The sequence below is a fragment of the Neolamprologus multifasciatus genome, chromosome 23 (genome assembly GCF_963576455.1).
Source record: "Neolamprologus multifasciatus chromosome 23, fNeoMul1.2, whole genome shotgun sequence".
Taxonomy (NCBI): Eukaryota; Metazoa; Chordata; class Actinopteri; order Cichliformes; family Cichlidae; genus Neolamprologus; species Neolamprologus multifasciatus.
This window is the reverse complement of record NC_140460.1, coordinates 6,486,357-6,513,455: the sequence shown is the minus strand read 5'-3', so window position 1 is coordinate 6,513,455 and position 27,099 is coordinate 6,486,357. Positions and strand designations below refer to the sequence as shown.

The window sequence follows — 27,099 nt, the reverse complement described above, 5'->3', positions numbered from 1 at the left end:
ATCCAGGCTTTCCTGTGTGGATTTTGCATGTTCGCTCCATGTCTGCATGGGTTTTCTTCAAAAGCATCCATGTTAGGTAAACTTATGATTCTAAATTGGCCCTGTGTGTGAATGTGAGCGTGCATGGTTGTCTAGATCACATGTTAACCTTTCAGAAGACTAATGACTGACACAGGGTGTACCTGTGCAAGTCATTTGTGTACCTAGGAGTACCTGATGTACCAAGGATAGGATCTCAGCTTTAAACATCATCTTTTAAGGTTTCCTCATATAAATATTCCAAAGTTTAATCAGTAACAGCTTCAAAACTGCAATTAATTTGAAAATTAATACATTTGGACTGCTGCTCTGGAGAATTTGGGCAATAAGTTTCCTTATCACTCACTTGATACAACTGAACTTCCCCTAAAACTCCTTAGATCTTAACTCTGCGAATGTGATACAACAAAAATGAAGCACAAATAATCATATAACTGTTTAGTCAGCTATAAAAACCCCAGCTCTGTTTTTACAGCAGATTCCCGATTCACGGACCTTCAGAAAGTTAGAAAGTGTTGAACAACCTCAGATCTCGACATAATTTACTTTAAGATTTAATTGCAGAGGTTTGGAAAGTGCTTAATATGGTAATAAAGTCTACTGTGAAAGCTCAAAGTGTGGTAAGAACACCGGGCATCTGAGTGAAAAGACTCGGCTCAGCAGCAGCCTGGATAAACTACGTATGTTGTGACAAATTCAAATCTAGAAGGCAAAAAAATGTAACTATAAAGTCTAATCTAGAAAAATTAAACCCGTTTTTTAAGAGTTGTTTGCTTCCCCGGAATACAGCTACACAACTTCCAGCTGTGTTTTCCATACCTGTATTAATAAAACAGCTTTTATTCCCTGTTATAGTAACATCAGATCAGTCCACAGTGCTGAGAACCCAGCACAGGTCCACATTTCTGGAAAGTTCTCTCCGCTCTCCTCTTACAGGAACACGGCAGGAAAAACTTATTCATATCCTATCTCCGTTTCAAAAGGTATCCTTTCCAGGGGTTTTTTCCTTTGCACTTCCAAAGAAAAATTTCAGACTTTCATGTGAAAAAAATAAAGAAAAAACAGAAAGTATCTCATTAAACTATTACTAAACCATGTAATATGATTAAACTATAATTGCCGAGTAATTTTAAAGTGTACTATTATTCATCATATTATGTATATTTAACATTTTTCATAAAGAGAAAATTAGCTGTCTCATTTCATGATGAAATACATTACACAAGTAGCAATGGTGAAGTAAAAGACGGGGAAACTGGAGACCAGCTGCACAAACCCTTCAGAGGTGAATTTATTCTGATAGCTCCTGAGAGACACCGCAGGAAAAAGTTAGGAGAGCTGGGTATACACAGACACCCCCACCTGTACATATGCAGAACAACCTCCAGGCCCTTTGTTATTCAGCCTGCTGGAGCACACACGGGATTCAAATTCTCTGAGGTGAAAATGGAAATAGTGTCCCCTTCCAGGTACGATATGTCTGCCATTTTCCTGCTAATTAAACAATCCTTCAACACTAGCAGGCAGAGTTTGGTTTGGATATCGCTGGTCTGAGGTAAAGTCTGCTCTCTGCTGTGACGATGGCGCCCAGGTAAACCGGGTCCAAATTTGGCCTGCATTTTTCACAACATGCAATCCAGTGTAAACAGCGAGACTGAGAGCCACGGGAGGGGAGAAACGAGGTGAGGATGGAAGCACAAAAGAGGTGTTGGATGAAAAAGGGCTATGATTCCATAGAGGACATGTCAACACATAAATGGAGCTCTGAGGAAGAAGGAAAGCAAGATGAATTATAACGAGAGTGTTTTATGGTTGTTGTCATGGTGTAGTTCTTAAAGTGATGTCCAGAGGCCTCATTTTGGGATCGGTTATATGTAAAAGATGGATGTAGCCACCGCTACATCACCCATTAGTTAATGAAATCCTGTTATGGACTGTTAGGGTGATCATTTTTGCCAATTTGCTGCAATTTTGGTGTTGTAACCACACTGACGACTGAGAGGCGGGTCTGACTGGAAAACTGAGGGATAATGCACCTTGCCAAACACAAGGTGGACTCCACAAACAAAGGTGTGCCTTTGGATATACCTTTTTACCCTATTAGGGGCTGTTTTCTTAGGAAATTATTATTATGAAGTGTTAAACTTGTTAAAGAAGGTCTAGGGCCATTTTTCTTAGATCTATAATCCAGTGTATTTTCTCAACATGGCCACAAAAAGGTACGTTTAAGACACTTTCACACTTTTGGAAGGAACATACATCTTTGATATACAGTTTGTAGTCTGGTACTGTATTTCTGATCCTTCTTGCCTTATAACTTTCTCACTTTGAACATGTTAAATTGCTGACTTAGGCATATCAAAGTATCTGTGTGCAGCCTCACGTTTTAAATTCATGGACATGAGAGAGTCTACACCTCTGATCGCCTATCTTTTAAGACAGCTAACCTTCAGGAAAGTCTATACCGGTGCAAGGCCCACTCAAGGTTCACATTTCTGAAAATAAACTAAGGACACTTCCAAAAGCTTTCAGAAAAAGAACAAAAAATAAACCTGAGCAGAAAGTGTATAAAGCAATCAAAACAAAAGGTTTTAGAGTAGCAGGCATGACACATTTCAATGTGTCCGGGGAAACTTTCCTGTTACAAGTTATTCTGTAAAAACATACAAATCTATAGTAAAAAATATAGTCCAAAGAGGCCACAAAAGTTAGGGAAAAAAAGGCAAATATATGACTTCACCAGTTTATAATTGTCAAGAGTGACAAGATACATAACAGAGTGGTGAGTTTCACATCAGTTCCACCTTACCGAGCTGTATCTCCAGACTATAAGTTATAAATGCCGAGGCAATAGCTCAAAAGGAAAATTGGCCTCATTTACTGTATTCCTACTCCAAAAGTTTCCTTTTTCCCTGAGTGAAATATGTTTAGCCATCGGTGGGATGAAGAGTCCCTGAGGATGGCCTTTTTTTTTCTGGTTTCATGTGCTGCCATAGACATAACTATTTAGCATATAAAAAACAGAAAGCATGGAAATTTCTTCTTTCAAATACATCTGTGTGCCTCCCCTAGGACTGCAAACATAATATGCTAAATGTCATAATGGAGGGCTCTATCTTCAGTCACAATATTAGGCAAGAACCCGATTTTCAGCTGAGGTTAAACTCATCTGTCATTATTAGTGTCATTTTGAAACTCTGATTGTTTATGAAGAAACTTGTTATAATTCCACATCATCAAGAGTTAAATTTACATACATATTCCCCGTGCAGGAAATCGTGACTGCGAGGGGCCTCACCCTCAGGTCGGCTGAGACCCAGGCTTACATTTTCAGCCCCTCATGGGTTGATAAGTCCTGGTGAAAAGAATACTTTGACATGTTGGGAGACATGTTATTTTCCCTTCCTGCAAAGACTTAGAATAGACGATAAATACTTTTCTCCTATGTGTCTCTTTACAAAAAGCTGCTGTCAGCCACTGGTTATATTAGCTTAATCTAATCTAACTTGTTCTGTTTTTTATTTGCATAGATGTCTTTATAAGTGTGAAAATTGGGTGCTAGCAGGCCAGAAAAAGGCTATTTAACTCCCCAGTCTTGATTGTTTATCCTATGCTAAGCTATGTAGATACTTGCAGTAAATTCCTACAGAACTGTGCATTCACAAGGATGAATTTCCAGAGTCAGGTCATTCTTCTGACGCTGTGTTCAAGTGCTTTAAGTCAGAAAATGGAAATAACATGGATGCTACAATGAGGAACTGTTTCTTGCATATAATAAATAAAATACTGTTTTACTTGAATTGTTTACGTATTCATTGATAATAAGCTTTCTAGCTAGTCTCAGACAGTGTAGATGGATGGCAAGTAATGTTACAATCTAATACAGCGCCACAGATTAAATGATACTATAAAAGCGGTCTGCAATATGTGAATTTCCACGATTGACCGAAAGCTGCTATAGCCAACAAAACATTTCCTTTCATACTCCGCGTGTGTGCTTTTATGACGTCAAGGACTCGGCAAATCCTGTGCAGAACTTGGAAAAGTTGTTGTTCCAACTTGAGGGGGTGTTTTGGTGAACTTTTTCCAGCCGGGAACCATTTTTTTCCCCGATTATTCCAACACCAAATGAATCCACAAAAGAGCTGGATGTCCTCAAAACAGATTCAAATGCAATACTTGAGCACCAATAATGAATTGTTATTTTCCTCTTGACTTACAATACAGTCCAGCATAACAGCTATTTATACATACTGTCTTACCAAGACTCAAATATGATAGAAAACGTGCTTTAAATGTTCCTGCGCGCACTGGGAGTTTTTGGGTTACTTTACATTTTACACAAAATCTTACATGCTAGAGGCTAGACCCCCACTCAGGACAACATCTACGGCCAAAGCTATTCAGAGTTATTGCATGTTAGAACAGACATTATGTGTTTTAGAAATAATGACTTTCAGCCTCTGTGATAGGGCTCTAGCCTTTGATTGAAAACAGGTTGTTATAAACCAAGTGGTGATCAGCAGCAAGCAAAGTTTATTATCTAGCTGGAGCAGAACGTTCCTGAATGGAATAACTGTTTGCTCAAATTTCTGTTTCTGGGGTCGATATCAGGTCTCTCTTGGCTAGTTCACGAAGTGGTGAAGGACAGATATTCCACTCAGAAACCCACAAGGCCGCAGAAAGAAACACACGCACACGCACACACATTTTTTAACCTGAAGGACGTCTTAAATACCTTTGAGGTAAACTGATGAGTCTGGACAATTCAGAGGAATAACTATTCAACCTAAATATTAAGGCACACCGGTTTAGTAGTCTCACAGGCGCTCATGCACTGATTGCAAAGTCCTCCTGCAGAGCACTCACATTGCCAAAGAAAAAAAAATGCACAGGGATTTTATTTTGTTTTCCCAGGCTTTATATGTTTGTGTAAATAATTTAATTTGCTCGGGAGTAACGGGCAAAGCACACAGAGTAACACTGGTGCACCAGGGCCTGCAGCCTGGGAAAAACTGTAAAGTCAACACACAGGTTTACCTGGCTCTACTCCCTGCCTCTCTCGCATACAAACACAAACACACAGCAGCATCAACATCTGAGGTTTTACATGACAGGAAGCAGCCAGGCGAGGCTGGCACGGTTGAGAAAGACTGAGAATTTCACCATCCAGGCACTAAAAACTGTCCTGCCAATATCAGTGGGCAGACAGAAGAGGAGGGGGCGAAGGAAAGCACAAAGGCCTGAGGCTAGGGAGGCACTTAGAAAATTATATCCTCTGTTTTATAATCACAACGCTACAACACAGGCCATAATTTCTGTCAAACTGTATGACTTCACGTTGATTAGAATATGAAATTTAACTACAGTGCTTTTAGAAAATAAAAACAACTGTATGACAGGTTAATTTCCAGGGTAAACACATTATAATGTCACTGCTCAATTCTTGCTTTTCCATTTGCTCATATTTTACTCTGCTTCTTAGATATCGCCCCCTGTCCTGACTGACTGCATAAAGGCTCTTGATTTAAGAAGCACAGGAGGGATGGAGCGTAATCTTATCCTGATACTAAGCCCACTAACATACGGCAAAGTGGCATGACTCGATTTATGAGATGAATTGTTATCAGTTTGCCAAATCTGAACACATTTTAATGGCCACTAAATCATTTTGATCTCATGAATAAAACAATAAAACACATCTATTAGCTAGCTTGTATTTTTAAACTGGGTTTTGTTGGAAAAATGGAATGTAATGGAGCCTGTCTTTAAAGCACTTCTATTGTTCAAATGGTATCAACTGGTATCAATAGTAGACTGAAGTCTGAAGCCCAAGATTTGGGCTCATAAGGATTATTTACATCTATTATTACCTTTGGTCAGATTTAATATGAGTAAATATATAAGGCAGAAAATAAGAAAATGCTTAAAAGTCAAGCATTATTTTTCTTATCTATTATTTTTCCCCTCATTTTTGTTTTCTGTGTTAATGCCAGGACACGTGGTAGAAAAATTATGAGCATGAGTACCAAATTGGTAATAAGATAATAAGAAGCACTTTTGCACCGAGAGCCACGCCCTGCATAGAGCACATGTACTAGTGTGAGTGTGTTTATGTGCACGGGTCTGATTGCTATTCAGTGCACCCGTATGCTATGCACCATAACCGTTCACATGTGCTTTCTATTATATCCTCTTGTTTCTCCCTTAAGGCTGTGATATAGCATCACGGATATTTTATTTTTATGGAAAAGTATGGAATCTGAATTGTATTTCACAACCAGACCCAGGTGGAGCCATGTAAACACACAGCCGTAAAATCTTAGAATGAGGAGCAGGGACATGCATGGAAGAAGGCCCACACACACACACACACACACGCACGATTGAATTATTGTGACTGGAAAGGAAAAACGCCACGGAAAACAATCCTCTATTGTCCACATAAAATGTTGTGACATGTGGGGAGAAGTCCTTAGTTACATGCTTAAATGTGGGATATCTTACACCACGTATGCAAATGTGACACAGCAGACTTGCTGCTCTGCTGCTCTGCGATACTGTGGATGAATACAAGATTCCGCTTCCTAAGCAATAGTTTTACAGTAACGTGAAACCCAAAGCTGAAAAGCAAAGGTCCTTCACTGCTTCACTGGTTGGAGACAACCTCTGCCGGATCTTTTCACATAAACAGTCTGTTTTTTGTTGCCTTTGTGTTGTTTATTTCCTTTAAAAAGCTGTGCAGGGGAAATATTATGTGTCACATCTTGTGTCGAGGCGTCTTTTTTGTTTTTTCTGAGTCACAAAGCTGCTTTATTTATTTATTTATTTTTATCCTGGAACAGCAGTCACAAAGCGCTGTGGAAGAAACATACTGTCATATTTCACTTTGTTTTATGCTTCGCAGAAATTTCTCTATTTAAAAAAGGCCAGTAGTGAAAATCCACAGAGCTGGAGTAAGTGGTTCAAAGCATAAGGCAACCAGATCTCTTTTCGGTCCATTACCGTTATTCAGATGATTGAAAATCTACACAGAAAAACTGTCTGGTTTCTGTCTTCGTACTGCTTGCTGACATGATGGCTTAAAGGCTGTGTAAGGTGGTTGTCCCACCAATACACTATGTAATAAAGCAAAGGGGTTTTTCTTTTACAGCATAACTGTGTACAACGCATTCAGCCTAGAGCACACCTGTTGGAGTACGCCAGTGATGGCGCCACTGGGGACTGAGACTTGCCTGAGGACATGAACTGTTCAAGCCAGTGTACAAGTGCTTGTTAAAAAAAAAAGGCTGTAAAAAGGGAGAAAGAATGTGAGAACCTGCAGGAGAGACTGAAGCGTCATTTTTAGCACCCTCAGGCAGACCGGGCATAGAGTTTTACCTGCAAAATCCACCAAAATATTTCGACAAAGGCACAAACTGTTCACTGTGAATATTGTGCAGCTACAGGCTGTGTTTGTTATGTAAGGAGAGTAGCCCAAAATCTATGAGTGGAGATCCAGTTTGATTGAATATGCAGGCCCTGAACTTTACAGCTACACTGTCAGATTGGAAAAACAGCATCTCACGCCAATTTCCATCTCCCCCGTTAAAGCAGAGCTCTATCCGCCACACGGCGCCCAGCTCAAGAGCACTTGTGCATTGAAGCCATTTGACTGTGGCAGTTGGGGCTGTCTTAAATTTAAACAGCACACTGACTCACAAATATCAGTGACTGCAACTGAAGTGAATAATATATATAAAAAAATACATTCACTGCCACCCACTTTCAAACTGAAAGCGCATTCTCGTCCAAAAGGTCACTAATTAAAACAGAATGATTTCAATAAATTCTTTTGTATTTTTGTAACAGGATCAAATAAAAACAAGTCGACACAGCAGAGCAGATGGCAGTGGTTCCAGAAAGAAAAGGCCATCGTTGTCCATGCAGTGACAACTCAGCAGTGACAACTCATTCAAAGCCAAGACTGTCATTTGTACCCAGCAGCAGCAGGCTGCAGCGAGTCATGAGGTTTTTCTCATGTTGAGATATTGCCTCAGAGTGTCCCTGACGTTCTGTAATTAGGGAAGGCATGAGAGAACTGAGGTGAAGAGATGGATGATGAGCATCAGACAAACAAACAAACAAGAAAAGACTTCCACATGTAAACAGGAGAAGGAGGACAGCTGAGGACACGTGCAAACAGAGAGAGGAGGATTTCTGACTGCTTTGTGTTAATGAGCACCTCTAGCTTGGCTCCTTTATAATTACCTAGCTTTCATGATACACATCGAGAATAAGCTCTCTCTGGACGAAAGCAGCGAGCTTAATAATTATTCTACAGCGGAAATTAAATATATGTTTTCCATGACTGAAGACAAATCAACATATAGTTTTCAGAGAAACGCCAATTAGACATACTCAGAAAGGACAAAGGTAGACTTCTCTGGGTTACACGTTGCGTAATGCCCCTCAAAAGAAAGGTGATGATCTGGGTGGTGGTTTGGGCAGGGTCGAAGTTCAAGCACATGTGGGATTGCAAAGTCAACAGCGCAGTATTTTAGCCATGACGTTCCCTGAAATGGATCTATTTATGCCAAATTACAGCATGCACCTCAGCTAACGAGCGCACGGCTGGTTTTCTCCTGCCAGAGGCATTGATTTGAAAACACTTCCAATCAAACAAGGTCAGTGTCGGGTTACTGCTAAGCTAAGTAAGCACCGGGTGCCTCTAGTGCAGTGTTTTGAAAGTAGGGTTGAAATTACAACCTTTGCTGTGGTGTGTGATTTGGGTCTGTATGCGAGGATGTCAGTCAGCGTCAAAGCTCGAGACAGAAGGGTTGCTAATTGAAAGGGCGTGCAGGAGAAATGCATAAATCCTCCTGTTGCTTCTTTTGTTCTCTCTGGATCTGGGTGTGCGCCTATATGCATCTGCACACAGCTGCTCATCAGATACTGACATATATGGAGAACAGAGTGATGGCATGCGCTTAAACCAACAGTCTGAGCTAGTAAAATATATGGGTCCACTCCCCTCTTGCATCAACCACAAGTGTTTCATATATTTCAATGTAATAGGAAATAACTTCTTTTAATTCTGCTTTGGCAAAGAACTCAATTATTATGATAAAGATGGTTTCCTATTAACACAATAACAAGCCAAGCAGGGACACAACAAAGAGAGCTTAAAGGAAAAAGCCACACCCATATATTCTTACACTGCAATAAATCCACAGTTTGTTGTAATCAGTACATTCCTGGACTTAATTTGCGGTGATGTTGTGAAATCTGACTTATTGCTTTCTTTTGTCTGTTCCTACTCTATTACTTATTTGGTCCTCGCAGAGAAAGTGTCTGATCTAATAGCAGAGATGGCATAAGCAATTACAGTCCTGCACAGAAGTCACAGCCTTGTGCCATCAACAGTGTCTCAGCAATCAGCTTTATTAAAATAGGGCATGATTTGGTCAAATCACTTCAGATATTATGAAGCCACTGGGGTCAGCATCAGGTTTTTGCATTACTAGAATGAAAGTGCTTGTCCAGAAAAGGAATCCATCCACATATTAGACCCAGACTACATACACATACCTGAGTATCAGCGTGACCTTCCTCTAACAGTTATTCCATTGATCAGAGCCACCTCTCATGACTGTTCACCTCAGCTGGGCGCCGTGGTTCAAATGTCAAAGCTCTGAGCTCATAGTCCATATCCCGCGCTCTTCGGCAAAGCACAAAAGCGACCTCTGTGTGAACATCTATTACCCACATACCGCAGGATGATACCTACATACCACCTACGTAACACCTACACCGAAGTACACACATCACCTCGGTGACACAAAGGCGTTTTTTTTTTTTTTAGAAAGCTGCAACTTCAAATTTCAACATTTCACCAGGTGACCACAGAGAGGATCTAAGCAGCATGAAATGAGTCAGTTGTTTTAGTTTTCCAAAACTTCCAGGCCACAAAAAAACACACAAAATATGTGTGAGCTTGATGCACGGCGGTAGAAAAGAGGTCACATCATTTTTTTCATTAGCTATGCCCGTAAAAATAATACGCACAGTCATTCTGCACAGAAGAGAGGGGTTTGTATGATGAAGTCGATACCGCAACAAACTCCAGAATTATATTTAAGCCAGTCAACAGTAGACATGTGTGTTGTTTTAAAGTTACAGTAAACACATAGAGAATAAAAAATACTCCACATCTGAAGATCTTAGCCTGCAAAGAGAAGTTTGCATCTTTTCTTCAATTTTAATTTTCATTAGAAATAAAAAGATTTTTAGGAGTGAAAAGAAGGAATTGGCCTCAATCACGTTTGAAGTCAACCGCAGCAAAGCCAAACGGTAAGTAATAGCTTCTGTTGAAAACAGCTGCATCCACTGCAGAGCAGACAGGAGTCTGAATGCGGCACCGCATCGCTCTGTTCTGCTGTCCACTCTTCTCGTCTGCCATGCAAACAGAAGCTGCTTCAGTCACAAAAGTACACAGAAGTCTGGATCGCGTGTGCAAACGGGCCTCCCAAGAGGAAATAATTCAAGGAGAGAGCCAAGAAAGCTGATCAGTCTTAACAGTCCTAACATAGAGAATAAAAAGTTGTTGTTTTTTTAAAGTAAAAGAAATGAGTGACTTACTTCTAAGAGGGTTTTATTTTCATTTCAAACCATTTGTTCACTGATGGTTTTAGATTATTCCAGTGAGACGCAGGCGGCTGGATGTAACACTCCAAACCTTGCTCTCTGTTGCTCGCTCACTCTCTGTCCGTCAGTTGCCTTCACCAGGACTCACTGGGCTGATGTAAGACACCCCTGCAAATAGGGGAAAAAAAGAGGGAGAGAAGAGAAACAGAGTAAGAGAGCGAGAGAGCGAGAGAGCGAGGGAGGCAGGGAAAAAAAATCACATTCTGTGGATTCCTGGGAGTTTGCCAACGTCCCAGAATTCCACATGCCACACATAAGGTTTCAATTAAAGACACACACAAAAAAATCCAAAGCTCAATCAAAAAGCTTTCTTCCTCCTGAAAGGAACCTTTCTTTTGACAGCTACAGGACGAAGCATAGAAGCAGCCATAACTGAAGGTAGTATTTGCGGTGGTGTCGCTGTCACTTGCTTTATGTCAAATTCATATAACTTATTGTTTCATCACTAACCTTAAAAACAAGCTTACTTTAGGTTTAAAAACTGCAAAAGAAGCTACTCTTTTATTGAACTCAGTGGCACTAACGCAGCAGTTTGTCACAACCTCAATAGTCAAACCAGATCCATGAAAAATGTGAGTCAGGTGTCAGAGAGAGGTCTTCTTCTTATTACGTTGTACCCTGTGTGTTTTGCTGCTGATGTGGTCTGAACTCTATGACCTGATCTCTATAAAAACAATGAAGTTTTCATCTGTTAGACATGGTGACTAAGAGCTTTTCGGACTTATTTACATGCAAAGCTGCTTGCTTTGCTGATGAGGAAGCCATATTGACCTGCAGTGAAGTGACACCAATGGCCAGTGGAAATTTATTGGAACCCTAGGATTTTACTTTTTACTTGCTTGGAGATGTTTTTCTGCTGCTTTTACCACAGCTCTGTCCTACTCTGTATTCCCCAGTTTAATATTCTGTTTAGGCATTTGTCAAGTCTCTTAAAGCTTTCCAGTTCTTTCCGATGGCCTGCTGGGGCAACGACTGTAGTTACAAAGAGATTTTCAGTTGTGTAAAGGTGTTTCTGATATCCCCGTGTTAGTGTTGTTTCTGAATCATCATAATTCATTTTGACCTAGGTTCAGTATCACAAGTGACCAATCACAGTGTTATGGTGTCATAGTTTTGCGATGTGGGAAAAAAAATACGTTGCCCATGTCCACTCAGGAAAACATCCAAGAAAAGGAGGGGTTTGGGTTGAGGCCTAACATGTGATCTTGGTTAGGGTTACGGGGCTATAGTTAGGATATCGTTGCAGTGTTAAACCTGGACAAACATTAGCTTTGATGATCCAGGAACAACACCAACAAGGAGATATCAGATGGTGCGTTGGAAAACAGCCCTCATTAAACACCTCACTCATGAGTTTATGTACTCAGTCTCTTATTTTGAGTCATTAGGAAGAGAACATTAAATTCTTTTGTAAATTATTGTAAGTATTGGAGTCAGTTATTAGAGGATAAAGGAGGCTTTGGTCTTTGGCTCATGACTTTTACAGTCTGATATGCCAGCAAATAGGCCTTCGACAAGTTAACCCTAAAACGTTCTGTTTAAGTCACTTCTTTTTCTTCTTTCAGCTACTTCCTTTAGGGGTCCCCACAGGAGGTCATCTCCCCCATTTCACACTATCACTAACACTCTCCTTCCACACCAACACTCTGCACACTCTATCTTCCATTTGCCAGGCAGCTCCAACTTCAACATCCTTTGTTCAGTATATCCACTATCCGTCCTCTGCACATGTCCAAACCATCTCAGCCTTGCCTCCAAGCCGCTCAACCTGAGCTGTCCCTCTACTTCTAATCTTGTCCATCCTGGTCACAAAGCTTTACATCAGGGGTGTCCAACTCCAGTCCTTGAGAGCTACTGTCCAGCAGCTTTTAGATGCATCCCTACTCCAACACAGCTGAATCAGATGGTTGGGTTACCTCTTCAGCATGCCATGAAGTTTGGCAAAGGCTTTGTAACAAGCCATTCATTTAATTCAGATATGCCGGAACAAATCTTCGGCTCCTCACCTCCAGCTCTGCCTTGCATCTTTTTATCCGTTTTAAATATAAATATTAAATAAATAATTTTTTAAGTATTATTTATTTTTATTGTTTCATTTTAATAGCACGGTGGCACGGTGGTTAGCACTGTTGCCGCACAGCAAGAAGGTCCTGAGTTCAATTCCAACATCAGGCCGGGGTCTTTCTGTGTGGAGTTTGCATGTTCTCCCTGTGTTTGCGTGGGTTCCTTTCGGGTACTCTGGCTTCCTCCCACCGTCCAAAGACATGCAGCTTGTGGGGATGGGTTAAATGGATAATCCAAATTGCAAATAGGTGTGAATGTGCGAGTGAAAGTGAGTGCGAATGGTTGTCTGTCTCTGTGTGTTGGCCCTGTGACAGACTGGCGACCTGTCCAGGGTGTACCCCGCCTCTCGCTCTATGACAGCTGGGATAGGCTCCAGCGCCCCTGAAAAGGATAAGCTGAAGCGAATGGATGGATGGATTTTAATAGCCATTAATGGTTCATTCATGATTTTTTAAAACTACTAAGTTTGACTGTGAATACTAATATTCATAGTTAAAATTAGATTTTTTTGAGCAAACTTTGAACACTTGTAAATACTAGCATCATGAGCAAGTTGTGCCCAGTAACAACGTCACATATCTGTTATCTGCTGACTGTGGACTCTAAGTAGAACAGGTAAAGTGTATGAAATATGTTAAAGAATTAATGTACTGATTAAAATGCCATTAAAGAGTTTTTCAGCTTAGCTACAGGTCAGGCTGTCCTTCCATAGACGTTATAAGAGACCTTCTTTAGTCTTAACAGCGCCGTTATGGAGCGGGAGAGAAAGAAAGTGAGTCAGAAAGGAGCCACAAAGAAAAATGCCCTGAATAGCTGCAGCAGCGTTGCGTCCTCGGAGCCATCTTGAACATAAACCATCTGCTGGAAATGGTGATTCACAACACCAAAGAGCTATAATGCAAAAAACACACCTCGCAGACACCGGCGAGCAAAGATATGACAAAAAAAACATGTTAACACCATTTGAATAATTAAACAGACACAAAGACATTGCTTTCCAAGTAGGAAAATGTATTTAATAAAGATGAGCCATAGCGTCTCTTAAAGCTGAATAACATCCAGTCTTCACTGATTACAAGCAGAGAAGAAGCAATTATTATAAATACCCCCCACACCCTGACCATGTACCGTATCTGATTGTAGGAAACATCTGTGTGATCATTTCATCTGAATCAGCTGTTGCATAAAAAATCACCAGGTAAAACAAGTAGATGGCCATTTCCACCAATAGATAATCTATCAGTACATATAAAAATAAGTCTCATAAGCAAAATAAATAGATGCACCTGCAGACAGCTTCAACCTGTCAGTATGACAGGATTTTCATACTTCAATTCTTGCTGTGTTCAAGTCTTCAAGGAAAAAAAAAAGAAGAAGAAGAAGAAAAGCAAAACAAGTTACAAAGCAAAGGAAAGCCTGGTGCTAAAAAAGTAAACTTCATGTTGTTCATTCATTCATTTTGGACAGGACAGATTCTTTCTTGAACACATGTGTGTGATATTTGTTATTGCACAGCGATGACATCACAGTTTCTCTTCCCATACAATGAGAGATAAAGGGAAGTTGGGCCGTTTCCTTCCCCGCATTCTCCCGTTCAGTCATTACACCCCATTCTTCACCAGCTGGTGGACTCCCTCCTTATCGATCGTCAGAGTCGGTTGAAACTCTTTTCCCTTCACCAGCTCCTCAAGACCCTTGAAGTACAGACGCCATCAGGACAATGTTAGTATTTTACTGAGTATTCGTGGATAAGAATAACATCTGGAGTTTTATTTAGTACAACGTGTTCCTACCTCTCCCCCGTACGACACCAGTGGGGAGATCTCGCATTTGATCGGCAGGTCCGTTCCGTCCTTCAGGCTGCGGTGGAAAGACAAATTCGGAGAGGATCACAGGAGAAAAACAGAAAGCGAATGAGCGACGGTCTCGTGGAAGAAGAGAAGCAATTGTAGCTGAAAAGACAGCTGCTAGGACTCCTTGACACAGCTGTTCTTCTACTGCGGCTTGTGATTAGAGGACAAAGAGAATCAGCGCTTCATCGCAACAAGTGATTAGTCCTTTGACTTGTGATAGAAGTCCGCTAGAAGAAAACAGACGAATGAAAGGAACGTTGTGCGAGACTGCCGTCACTCAACGTGTTAATTTCTAGATGATGATTACAGAGGGGAAAAAAACACTAGTCAGACATCAGGTGTTTCAGGTGTTTTGCTGAGCAGCTGCCTGATGGAAAAGCTGAATGACTGAGAAAGAAGCACGCCCTTTAAGAGTGTTGGAAACATTCGTGGTGCCGAAAGAGTTTGTGAAGCACATGCTCATTTAATTCTGTCTGGAAAAACAAGCAGGTGGATTTAAACTTAAAGGCAAAATAGCAAGCGATGAAGCTGACCACATAACTATTTGGTACAGAAACCAACAGGTGTGTGCTCTGTCTCCCTTTACCCAGCATGCAATATATCACAGGTTGACATGATAGTAGATCATTTAACCAAGGTGCGGAAGAAGACCATGTTGTCAGGTGACTTCACTGATCCTCGACGTCATTTCCTGCATCCCGACTGACCGTGAAAAGACTGAAAGAAAGCCGCCGACTGGCAGGGCCTCTGCAGACTCTTTTCCTCTCAGTGGAAATGCAGGAAAGGGATGTCAAGGATCAGAAGTAATATTACACGGTGTTAACACGTCTGAGCGAGAGGGTAAGAAAGCCATAACCCCATCACCATGCACTCAGTACTGCAGAGGGATAATTACTTTCTCTTGCCATCATCTGTGACACTGCCTGCTGCTCCGTCTCTGGAAACATTGCACGGGACACACAGGAGCAAGACCAAGCATGAGAGAAGGGGGAGTGAGAGTGTGAAGCTAAAAGAATACGATGTCTACAAAACAAACAAAAAGTCCAGCGCATACAGTCTGTACACAAACAAAAAAGGTCAGTGCATACAGTTTGTCCACCGTGTGGAAAGTGTCGAGGAGATGGGAATAACCACAAAGATCTCATTACTATGCATGTTTTTTGTAAAGTGACATGACGTGCTGTGGTCACCTGGGTATGGCGGGTACACGTCTGCCGTTCTCGTCAATGAAATGTCCCCCAGCGTTGAGCACCCAGCGGTGGTGGAGGGACATCAGGGCGTGTCGGGCTGTGGTGGGCGTGTCCTTTCCGTCCTGAGTGTCTGCGTTCTTCAGCGGGGAGAACTCGTCCTCTCGGAGCACCTCATACACAACAAACGTCCTGTTAGAAACACAGAGCATCCCATCAGCACACAGGCAAACCGAAGACTTGCATCACAACCGAGCAGCTGCCAGGGATTGAAAAATCAGCAGGTTAATTAGTTACTCAACAGGAAATTCAACCGCAACGAATAAAAACAAAAAATGTCATTTTTCTTTCTATGCTTGGAGTGGTTTCAGATTGTGCGTGACTTCCATGGAGCGATATAAAAATAGCAGCCACACTAAAGATAGTCCAGAGGAACACATAAAAATGCTTCTGCAGAGGACTGAAATCAGTTAAGTTTTGTTTGTTTTTATGGACCAAATGGCTCTAAGACAGGTCATAAGACAACAGAGCAGGCCACATTAAAAACTAAAGACCTGAGTCCTCAGCAGCATGAAAAATAGGTTTTTCTTTACTTTAAAAATACATCTTCAAAAACGTTGAAGTAAGCTTGATATGGTGTCCTTGATTTTCCATCAGTTAACTGTTACAGGAATACTTTCATTAAATATAAAGTTCTATTAGTAGTGACGTGACTCAGAGCTGATGTCATGTAACACTAAAGGATGTGGAACCGCTCGTAAACTTCCATCCCCTGTGGAGAATTTGGCAAGCTTAGTCTGCTGGACCAGACCTTGCAGAAATGGCACGACTGGAGGGCAGAAATTAGGGCTGGAAAAAAACAAGACAGTCCTTGCACGGAAGAAAAAAAATCAAGGACCAGTAGAACCAGGGCCCCAAATATATGCAAACTGGTCACCTCTCAAAAGGAGGGGGAGGTGGGGTTAGTACGAGGCAAGATTTAGCTAACTGGTACTGGCATGCACGCACACATTCATATTTTCTATGCCATATATGAAAAAAATGCACCGTCACTCACTTGGCAAACTGGAAAATGTCAAAGACAAACTTTTCCATTTTGATGCCGTTTGGTTTCTCTGGTTTGATTAGTTGACCCTGAGCGTCCACATATGGGATCTTCTTCTGGGCCACGTGGTGCTGCAGCTGGGGCTCGTATTTCCTAATGTGAAAACGGGGAAAAAATGTCTCATTACGATGATGTAAAGCTGAAAGAATCCGAAACGTAATGATAACTGTGTTTATAGCTTTGCCTTACTGCACTATGTCTCTGAGGAAGGAGAAGCTGAAGAAATGATTGGCCACGTTTGCTGCGTTGAACATCAGACGACCGTCGGCGCTCCGCTTCTCAGCGGTTGCCAGGCTGATCTCGCTGTACTCCACCACCTGGTAACGACCATCCACCTTGCAGACAACGCCTACTGCTTCTGTCGGGTTTGTTTTCTCCACCACCTGGGAAACAATGTCACAAAATGACCTTACTAAAAACCTCAGATTACTACAAAGTCAACTTAAAGTGGACCGTGCTTTTCCTTTTACTGTCACATATGTAACTGTTACTGCTGGATGCTCATATCAAAAATAAGCAAAGATTCAAATCAAAAGTTCAGCACATGTCCAAGTAATTGCTGTCACTCCAAAACTCAGGCTTCAGACTGCTCTGAATGCTCAGCTTCAGTCAACTTTTTCTACTCTGTATGATATTGATAAAAGCAGATATCCCAAACATAACATGGTCAGACACACACAATTGTTCTGTTCAAATATTTTGTCCACAAGAGACAGCCAATCATACATTTTTGGTTTAAAGCGAGGAGGAAGGGAACTAAAAAAGCTTGTTTCAGACAGAGGATGTATCAAAAAAAGTTATGATATTAAAAAAGGATTATTTTAACATGAATCATGCAAAGCTACTCTAGTTAAGTCAAAGAATAAAAATAAGCAACTGTAAAATGCTAATAACTCTCTACTTTAACTATTTATACAATAAAATCCACAGATCGGTACACTTTAATTGTGCTACATTTAGTTTTCCATATAAAAACTACAAAATATTTTCACTGTTGTCTCTTTATGAGTCAAATTATCTGTAAATTATTTATAGTCAGAAATAGTCTAAAACTGAAATAAAATAGTAAATAAAAGTGCTATGAAGCAATCGGTGCACTCCATTTTACAACCAGTAAGTTACGAGTCTGCACTGAATGAAAAATCCTTCCCCCTTCCTATCTGTCGGTTACTAATGACAGGGTCCTGAGGGGGGGATGGTAAACTGGTAGGGGTTTGGCAGGGGGGGGGTTGGTGAAGCCACATGAACTGTTAGCGGAGCTTAGTAATTTACGATGAGAGGGTGGTACCCCGCTCTGATCTGATTCTTCCATCGCTGCTCCACCCCACGTCTCATAATTTCAAACAGAAGCAGGGTCTGGGTGATCTTATTACAATAATTAGTTCACTCTGCTCTGTGTTAGCTGGAAAATATACATAGTGCTTCTACTTCTTAGAGGAAATCAAAAAGTAGCAGGATCCTTCAGGCACTCTTTAGCTATCCAACACACACTGAAGCACGTAATTTGTGCAAAAACAGTTAAAAAAGTGAAATCTTGACTTCATACTTTGATGTATTTGAAGTAAGATGTGGTCTGTTTAAAAATTAATTAGTAAGATCTGCCAGCAAAGCTTAGTCACACATATATCAGTCATATTTTACTGTTAAAGCTAAAAACAGAGGTCTCCTGATGGTTACACTCTTTCTGGTGTACTCGACTCCTATCGCTTAGCTCGTCAGTAGGTGTTATTTTAGAAAAATGTCCCTCTAACTATCTCTGCACCAAGGTCAGCAGTATCTTCACAGAATGAATAATGGTGAAGAATAAATGTAAAACTTTTTATCTCAAACACCTCCTCAGCAGCAGATCTTGGCCAGTGAGAACTGAATTTTCACATCACCACAAACTAGATTCTGCTCAAATTCTTTTGCGAGTCTATACGTGAAAATATTATTTCATAAATCAGAACTCCTTTATGTCTTTAGTTCTGCAACATTAAGCTTCTTTGGGATTATCTTTTTATAGTAAATCGCAATACTAATTAATTACTTACACTTGTGGAACAGTGGTTATCACTAACACTTCACAGGACAAGAAGGCTCCAAAATATGTGGGAAAAGTGGCATCTTCCCATCACACTATCAACTAAGACCATAATAGTGGGCAAAAGAAGATTCTGGGCTCATTCCTAAATTTCCTAGAAAGCTAAGTGTAGTGCAAAAGAAGATTGCAGAAGTGGATTACAACTCCACCCAGTGGCAAGTTGTGGAAGGTGCAGCTATCTGGAACCTGCCAGGTTAAACTGACCCCACCTTTCGATATATGACATCCCACACTTGTCACACTTCGGACCTTCTAGAGCAGGGTTTTCAAACATAAGGTCCAGGGGCCAGAATCGGCCTGGCTAAGACTCCAATTAGACAGCTGGGCAGCTGTGAAGAAGGGCATAAAGTTTGGACTTGGGACCATATTTTCACAAGTCTTCAGTTTTTCCTGCTGATGAAGACCCCCTCAGTTTTTTATCATGTATGAAACTGTCATACATAGGGATGGGTACCGGTATCCGGTGCCATCATGGCACCGGTTCTGACATAAACGGTAGTAACCAGACCGAAAAGCAGCGCACATTTCGGTGCTTTATTTCGGTGCTTTTTTTTCCTGAGATGTCATACACTTTAGATTCTAGCCAATCATTTTACGTTTCCGAGGATAGTAGGCGGGTCCAGGTACGTACGTTCTTTTAGAGCAGAGCTACAGATTAAAAATGCCCAAGGCGAAGCGGTCAAAGTCTGGCTGTACTTCACAGCAAAAGATGCAAACTCAGCAGCCTGCAACAAGTGCTTTAAGCTGATACTGTGATACTGTCAAAGGAGGTAACACCTCGAATCTGATGAAACACCTGGCGATGCATAGCGTTTTTTTTTAAAAGCCGAGAAATGCGCCGTATTTGATAGCTTGCTGCGAGACATCTACTGCGGGTGTGGTGCCTGTTATCAGACCCGGAATTTGCAACATTCCCCAAAAACCCGAAGAGGAGAGTCCTGGCCCCTAGCCCTGCCAGTGTAGCAGAAATGATGAGGATGATGATGGCAGCAGCAGCCGTTCTTCTCTGCGTGAGTAGCTTAATGTTGTTCGTGTGTAATTTACGTTGAGTAGTTTAACCACGTTATTACATTAATGCATGTAAGGTGAACTAGCAAACACCATCATAGCTACATGCGGCTGTCTTCTTGTTTGATGGCAGATACTCCCTTCACCCTGGCCAAAAACGCTAAAATGACCAAAGAAAAAGTGGAAAACAGTTAAACATGAGAGGTTTTTGGACAAAGTTTGTGTTTTTTCCATTGTTTAAGCACTGCTTCCAGCCAAGAGTGATACCATATATGCCCCATAGCTGCAGAAAAGGCTAACATTGTTATCTTTTTACAAAAAAACAGCTGAACATGTGAGGTTTTTGGACCAATTTTGTGTTCTCCATTCTTTAAGCACCGGTTTGAGCACCGTTTAAGCACCGGCACCGTTTCAAAAGTACCGGTTTGGCACCGGTATCGGATAAAACCTAAACGATACCCATCCCTAGTCATACATGATAAATGGTTGCTCAAGAAGAACGAGACTAACTGCTCAGACTGGATAAAATACTACAAACATGACTCGACTGTTGTCATACACATTACCTAACTCAAATACATGCTTTAGTATTTGCATGACTCATCTGTATGTGCCATTCCTATTTAATGACTTTTAATCTTTGTGTGTGCAATCACTGATACTAAAAGGTCTGATAAAGGTCAACTTTAGATTTATGAATTCAATTCACTGTTACTTTTATAGTGCTTCGAGGTGACTTATCAGTGTTCAGACAACTTTAGGAGGGGAATAAAATACGTTTACTGCTTCCTCGGTTCTTTATCTTTTGTTTTGTCGTGCCTTTTTATGTGGCCTGATTTGGGTAATGATTAACATAAATGCAAAAAGAAGTCAGTTGTGTTGGTTTTGGGGGGGTAAAGTCTCAAAAACTAAAAAAAACTCATGTATCAAATATGATTTACTCGGCTTTAAGGGGATAAGTACTACTCATGTCCAGTCTAGACCCAGTTCCACACATTCCCACAGAAAAAATATTAGCGTCACTCCCCAAATGATGGCATCAGCACCGCACCACACCCAAAGTTTGGAATTACTGCCCTTGTCAGTAACTTTGGAAGGTGCTACCACAAGAAATTCACCAAAGATGGAGGCAGATGAGCTGCTGTGGCGACCCCTAGAGCGGGCAGCTGAAAGAAGAAGAAAAAAGGAAAGAAATAGGTGGTATGACCAACCTTAGCTGCACAGTCCGCTCCCTTCTGCACACAGAAACCAACAAAGGCAGGGTCAGCCACTTTGACCAAAATGTTATCAACACAATAAACATGGATGGACTCAATCCCCCTCCTCTCCATGTCATCCAGGATACCCTGGTTCCCGAGAGCTCTGTAAAGACCCCCATTACCGTCTAGAACACAAACACAGACACATTTCTCACACACTGAGCAACACTGTGAATTAGGCGTACATACACTTCTGTATATGTGTGGACGTACCCGGAGCCATGGAGGGCTTTCCTTTGCTCTCCAGGATGATCTTGCAGTTGTAGTCCATAGCCGGCAGCATGCCCTGCTGAAAGAAGACCACGCTGTTCTTGTCCAAACCAAAGTAGTTATGTTTGGAGAAAAAATCCTTTGTGGATTTCATTGTCCTGCCGCTCGTCATGATGTACCTGAAGGCAACACGGAAAGAACGCAGCACTTATGCATTTTAAACAATTTAACAATCGTGCAGTGCTGCAGAAAACATCTCCATCATCTCGTACAAAAACTTAACAGCAAAGGTGATGTTAGCTTGAACCAGCAGTATAATACTTAAGTTTATAGCAGACAATAAAAAGTAACAACTTGATGAAGATGTTTCTAACATATCCTTCAACTACGTTAAATCTGACACGCACAACTCTATTTCCTGCTTTTTATCTTGATCATTCATATTATAAAACTATAAACTGCTGGATCTCCTCTGCAGGGACTTAAAGCTTTTCCAGCAACACAGCTTCCTTGACTGAGTTTCCTTTGATTCACACAGTGACTTGACCCAGTTAATCATCATGCTAACATAATTAGGACAGCTGAAGTTCACTTTACAAATAGGACAGCACTATTTGGTTGCTCGAGCTTGTTTATTTTTCCTCAAATCAAGCTTTAGATTTAGTCGACTAAAATGCCTTAGTCATGGAAACCTCGTGTCTCACCAGGGGATACAGCACTTGGTTTTGTGCGACTGCTCAGCCAGCTGTTGCAGCTTCAAGATGCGCTCAGCCTGGATCTGAAAGAGGGTTTTGTGGGACGGCAGCCCAACGTCGTACATGCCTTTGGGGTACGAGACCCCCAGCCTGGTTCCTTGGCCTCCTGCCAGCAGTAAGACTGCCACTTTATTCTTAGAGAAGCACTGAAGACCTAAAGGGCAACACAGCACAGCGGTCATAAATAGTAGCAGAAATGTGTCCCGTAGTTTATTTAAAACAGGGCCATGCATTTAGTGTTGTACACTGATATGATGGCACACAATGCACAGTACCTAATCTCTGCAGACCTCTTATTGCCTGGTTAGTAGATTAATAATAATAAACTTAACAAAACAATTCTGATAACATTAATCCAAACAGTTCAGCAGCATTTTATGACTGGTTCTGGAGTACTTGTGGACGTGACACATTATATGAGCTTACAACCCCACTCGAGATTTTACTATGGTTCAATGTACCAATAGTTTATAATGGTTCCAGTTTGTCTAACATAAACTGCAGCAACGTGACACGATATGAAACTCTCTTCCTACTGGTTGGTGCCAGGAAGCAAGTTTTATGTACTGGGTTAATCCATAAACTTTGACACATGCCCCACACCCAGCAACACAGATTTGGTCCCAACAGATCACAATGAGCTCATGACTGAGGGTCAAGAGGGAACTCCAGTTACGTCAAGCACAAATCAACACCAGATGTTTCTGCTGCCCACCGAGACAGTCATACAGCCCCGGGAAGAATGAAGCGTGAGGGATTGCGCAAAACATAATGAATAATTCCAGCAACTTACTCAAATGTCAACCCTTGCACAGAAACGCACAATGGATAAACATGGAGCTTCTGACGCAGCATGACTGGAACTTTGTAATAAGCTTTTGCAAAAGTTTTGATCTAATGGGCTGTTTTTCTGTGAGCTAACATCTGGATGTGGATACTTAAAAATATTGCCATGAGAACAACTATTCATCCAGCTGGGTTACCCATGTGATGTTTTAATCCACTTAAGCTTCCCGGTCTGATACCGGTTAAGCTTTCCTCTCTTACCTGCAGGTCATCACTGTCAAGATTTCATTGTGTTAAACGTGTTTGCAGTAACTAGGCGAATCTTGTTTAACAAGTGATAATAGCTTACATATTCTCATTAAAACGAGATACTCTCAATTCTAATGCTTTATGTTTCCTTAAAACACTCAGCATACTGAGTAAGTACAGTTTAAAGGTCAAAAGCAGTAAATAGGTGAGATTATACTTCACCTGTCAGCTCCCAGTCTTTGACGCTCTCCCTGTCTCTCGTCACACTTCCCAGCACCTCCCTGGGCACGGGCTCCATGCGGCAGTCCAGCTTCCCTTGTTTGCTGCTGTTAGATGTCTGCATGGCATTCTCGAAGAATCCGTTGATCTCCTGAAAGTCCATACCCTCCAGTTCTTGGGTCAACTCGCCCTGCTCTTCAGGGCTCAGCTCGTTCCAGAACTGCAGGAGGTGAGACTGGCCGGCGTCAGCCAGTTTCTGCCTGAGTGTGCTGATGTTTGGGTCCATGATCACCTGTGCTTTTAATTAACTGTGGGAAAAAAAGATTCTTTTATTTAAAAAGAACTGCAAAACATGCCCCAGGTCTTGTGTTGTTTTTGTATAGGCCGGTGGCCTTTATGTAAATATAAAAAAATAGATGATAAGAGAAAGGTCACACTACAATATCCAAACATTTGCAGGGTTTTTCCCACATATAGATCTGGCCTTCTGCAAGGACTTTTTAAAAAAAATACTTGTAGCTTTTTTTTTAACAGTGTGGTTTAATTTACTCACCTTTAAATTTATTTTTTTTTAAGTAAAATGGGTAAAAAAAATTACAGAACATAGACTCTTTCCTATAGTTTCGTGTGGACCAATCATATTTCTTAATACAGTCACCACTAAAAGCTCATTTTGAGCACCCAAGAAACTGTATGTGTATATAAAAACAAATTTAGGAGTAAAAAAATAATTGATGACATAGCCAATGTCCTTAAAGTGACTGAAGATCTTCTGATGGAAGGTGGAAACATGACAAGAGTATTTAATAGCCCTGTGCTACTTGTAGTGTAGGTAAAACAAGCACTGCTGGAATGCTTATATGTTTGAATCCACACCCACTTTTACCAGGAAGTCATTACAACACTATAGGATAAGGTCGAGGATAGTTTAGCCCAGAGGATAGTGTGAATACTGACTCTTTCATACCCATTATGTTTGCTTATTATGATTGATAATTACAACAGTACAATAATAGCAGTGTAACAACGCGATATTATGAACCCGCGATGTTTTCTAAGAGAGTTTACACCAAAGACATCCCCTCTGTAAGTGACCTTTTCAATGGGATGCTGACGACTAACACCCCAGCCACACACCCTGAATTAGCTACAGCTGTAATACACAATACTCATATATCATTTTTAGTTAAAGTGTTCATAAAACTTTTAAACTTCACATCTCCAGCATGACTGTGACGGTGAGCCTGTAAAGGGGTAGCAGGGACTGCTGTGTTGACTCGGAGCACAGATAAATCCAGTGTTAGCACAATGTAATAACACGGACTGTTGCTAAGAAGCGCATAGATTTAGTGAACCTCATTTTCAGTCATTGTATATGATAGTTAGTCGCGGTCTGCGCATCAGTCAAGCTACAGCCGGGCACATGTTAGCAAATATCCGCCCGAATGAGGAGCGGGAAACCGCTCAGGTTGCTGCACACACAGCAGATAGAAGTAAATCAAATATTTAACTCTTACCTCTCACAAAGACTCCTCTCCGGTGTAAGATCATTAATGCCAATCGATGACTATTCGCTCGCACTGGTCACTATTCGCCTCCCTCCCGGAATACACCTCCTGCTACGTCACATTTGACGTGGCATCAGTGTACGTGTGTATGTGTAGTCAAGTCAGTGATGCGTTCAAGTGCCACCTGTAAATTTAAACACTCTATGCTAGGGGTGTGTGGGGGGGGGGGGAGGGGGGAATGTGTCTGATTTTGTGCGAAAAATTGTTTTCTATCGGTGTAATATATTTGCTTATATTGTTAAATAGACTGCAGTCAATAGGATTTCTGAAAAGGTTATATATAAAATAAAGACATGGCCTGTTTTGCAAGAACCTTTCTTGATTCTACCTATTTGATAATCACAGCAGTCTGTTCTGGCCACTTAAAATATCTTGATAACCATTTTCTGCCATTTGTGCTGCCCCCTTGGGCACATCTTTCTTGAAAAATACATTTTTGACGTCAATTTCCCTTTTTACCAGGATAAATGAAGGATATATACAAGCCCCCTTGCCAACAACTGATCACAGCTTTTATTTTGTCTTGAAATCATGTTTGAGAAACATGTCTGAAATTTTCTTGTCAGATTATATTGCAGCAAGTCATGAACAGCATTTTAAATATAGCTAATTGGGTTTTTTTGCACCACACCATCAAAGACTCTTATCACCTCTGGACAGCTTTGGAAAATGTGAAGGAAAATGAACAACTAACTGTATTTTTGTAAATTCTATTTATATAAATTTTATGGCTTCGCCTACTGAGGTCAAAGAGATATGTTGACAGTTTATTTGATTTCTTTAATAAAGAGATGAAAATGCACTTCTTTTTCTGATATATCTATATTTGCCGACATGCCGAATCATGCAAGCTTTATGTCATACTACTTGTCATCACTTTTGCGTATTTGTACTTGTTCTTAACAGTCTTTGATAGTCTAAAGCAGCTTTATGAATGTAATCAAAGGTAAATCATCAGACAGGTAGAGACAGAGCAGTCAGCTTCAGTGAACCAGCTAATGTACATATCTCCACTTAAACTAAAAAAAATAAAAACACAAATTATTTTTTATTTGTGTGTTTTAAACTCATTTACTAATCTCTGTTATTATTTTTTTTCTTTTTGTTCTTTCATTACTGTTCACACTGATATTAGTCTAACAGCGATACAGCTCATTATGTTTGCCATAGTAGTAACTGATTTACAGTTTTACCTAATAAGTAAAAGATCACTGGTTCGAGCTCAAGAAAAGACACAAAACCTTTTTGCGTTGCATTGGGCCGACCACTCTGTGAATTAGGGAACAGCTAAAATGAGCTTTTAGTAACTTAATGTGATGTGTTTCCAGAATGTGATAGCATATGTGTGTGTGTGTGTGTGTTTATATGCATTTTCTAACAATTAGCATATAAATTGTGTTTATCTGAAGAGAAAGCATGAATTACCATGTATTACATGCTGAGATGCCTGGTTGTTAATATTCCCTTGCTTTAAAGGAATAAAAAATAATAATTCTTTAATAATTTTATGCACAACCTAAAAAAAACTTACATTGAACCTACTGCTTCAGTAGGTGAAACGTGCATACAAGTGTTCTGTGAAGAACCCCCCCCCCCTCCACACACACACACACACACACACACACAAAAGATAGCTAGAGAAATAAGATGACTCTAAAAGCGGTCAGCAGCAGCCTTGAGAGTTGTATCATACAGCTGCTGAAATGTTGGCACAAAATCCGACTGTTGTTTGGTGACAGACTCCATGGCTGACAACACAGCAGCTTCAAATGGGATCCTGTTAGGTTCCCAAATCCAGAATCACCAGACACCTAAAGAGTTAGAGGGGGCTGCTCTGATAATACCATCAGGTCAGGTGTCAGACTGGATGATTAGCAGCAGCACCCTGCTGTTACTGTATACTCATTTGTTCATTAAATCAGTAACATATTCAGTTCATTGATCTGAAAAAAAAAATAGCCATAATAGTCTGTTAATTGACTAGTTCTAAATCTAACTGCAAGATTAAAACATTTAATTTTAGAAAGG

The 27,099-nt window shown here is 40.8% G+C and overlaps 2 protein-coding genes across 9 annotated transcripts in view; both read right to left on the bottom strand.

Moving 5' to 3' along the window:
* The window catches only part of ddr2a (discoidin domain receptor tyrosine kinase 2a), a 32,240-nt gene extending 21,441 nt beyond the window's left edge, over positions 1 to 10,799 (bottom strand). For all 6 annotated transcript variants that reach the window (XM_085152318.1, XM_085152314.1, XM_085152317.1 and 3 more), the window contains exon 1: positions 10,660 to 10,799. The gene's annotated coding sequence lies outside the window, so the exon portion shown is untranslated. The remainder of the gene's footprint in view (positions 1 to 10,659) is intronic.
* uap1 (UDP-N-acetylglucosamine pyrophosphorylase 1) lies at positions 10,703 to 25,150 on the bottom strand. Of its 3 annotated transcripts, XM_085152341.1 has the most exons (11): positions 25,021 to 25,150; positions 23,507 to 23,811; positions 22,199 to 22,403; positions 21,498 to 21,673; positions 21,237 to 21,409; positions 17,124 to 17,317; positions 16,887 to 17,027; positions 15,833 to 16,021; positions 15,538 to 15,579; positions 14,583 to 14,649; positions 13,066 to 14,483 (listed from the first exon to the last, which is right to left on the bottom strand). In XM_085152341.1, the coding sequence occupies exons 2-11, from the start codon at positions 23,787 to 23,789 to the stop codon at positions 14,391 to 14,393; spliced, it is 1,563 nt and encodes a 520-aa protein (XP_085008467.1). In that variant the 5' UTR covers positions 23,790 to 23,811; positions 25,021 to 25,150; the 3' UTR covers positions 13,066 to 14,390. The 3 variants fall into 3 exon arrangements, with proteins under 3 accessions (XP_085008469.1, XP_085008467.1, XP_085008468.1); XM_085152342.1 differs by lacking the exon at positions 15,538 to 15,579; XM_085152343.1 differs by lacking the exons at positions 13,066 to 14,483; positions 14,583 to 14,649; positions 15,538 to 15,579 and adding an exon at positions 10,703 to 10,833.
* Between the last annotated feature and the right edge of the window lie 1,949 nt (positions 25,151 to 27,099).

Excerpts from the sequence above, each read along its gene's own strand:
- uap1 (XM_085152341.1), bottom strand. The coding sequence starts at position 23,789 with ATGGACCCAAACATCAGCACACTCAGGCAGAAACTGGCTGACGCCGGC. Across the intron at positions 22,404-23,506 it reads CAAAGACTGGGAGCTGACAG|GTCTTCAGTGCTTCTCTAAG; the intron begins GTGAAGTATAAT and ends GTTGCCCTTTAG. Across the intron at positions 17,028-17,123 it reads TTCCTCAGAGACATAGTGCA|GAAATACGAGCCCCAGCTGC; the intron begins GTAAGGCAAAGC and ends TTTTCACATTAG.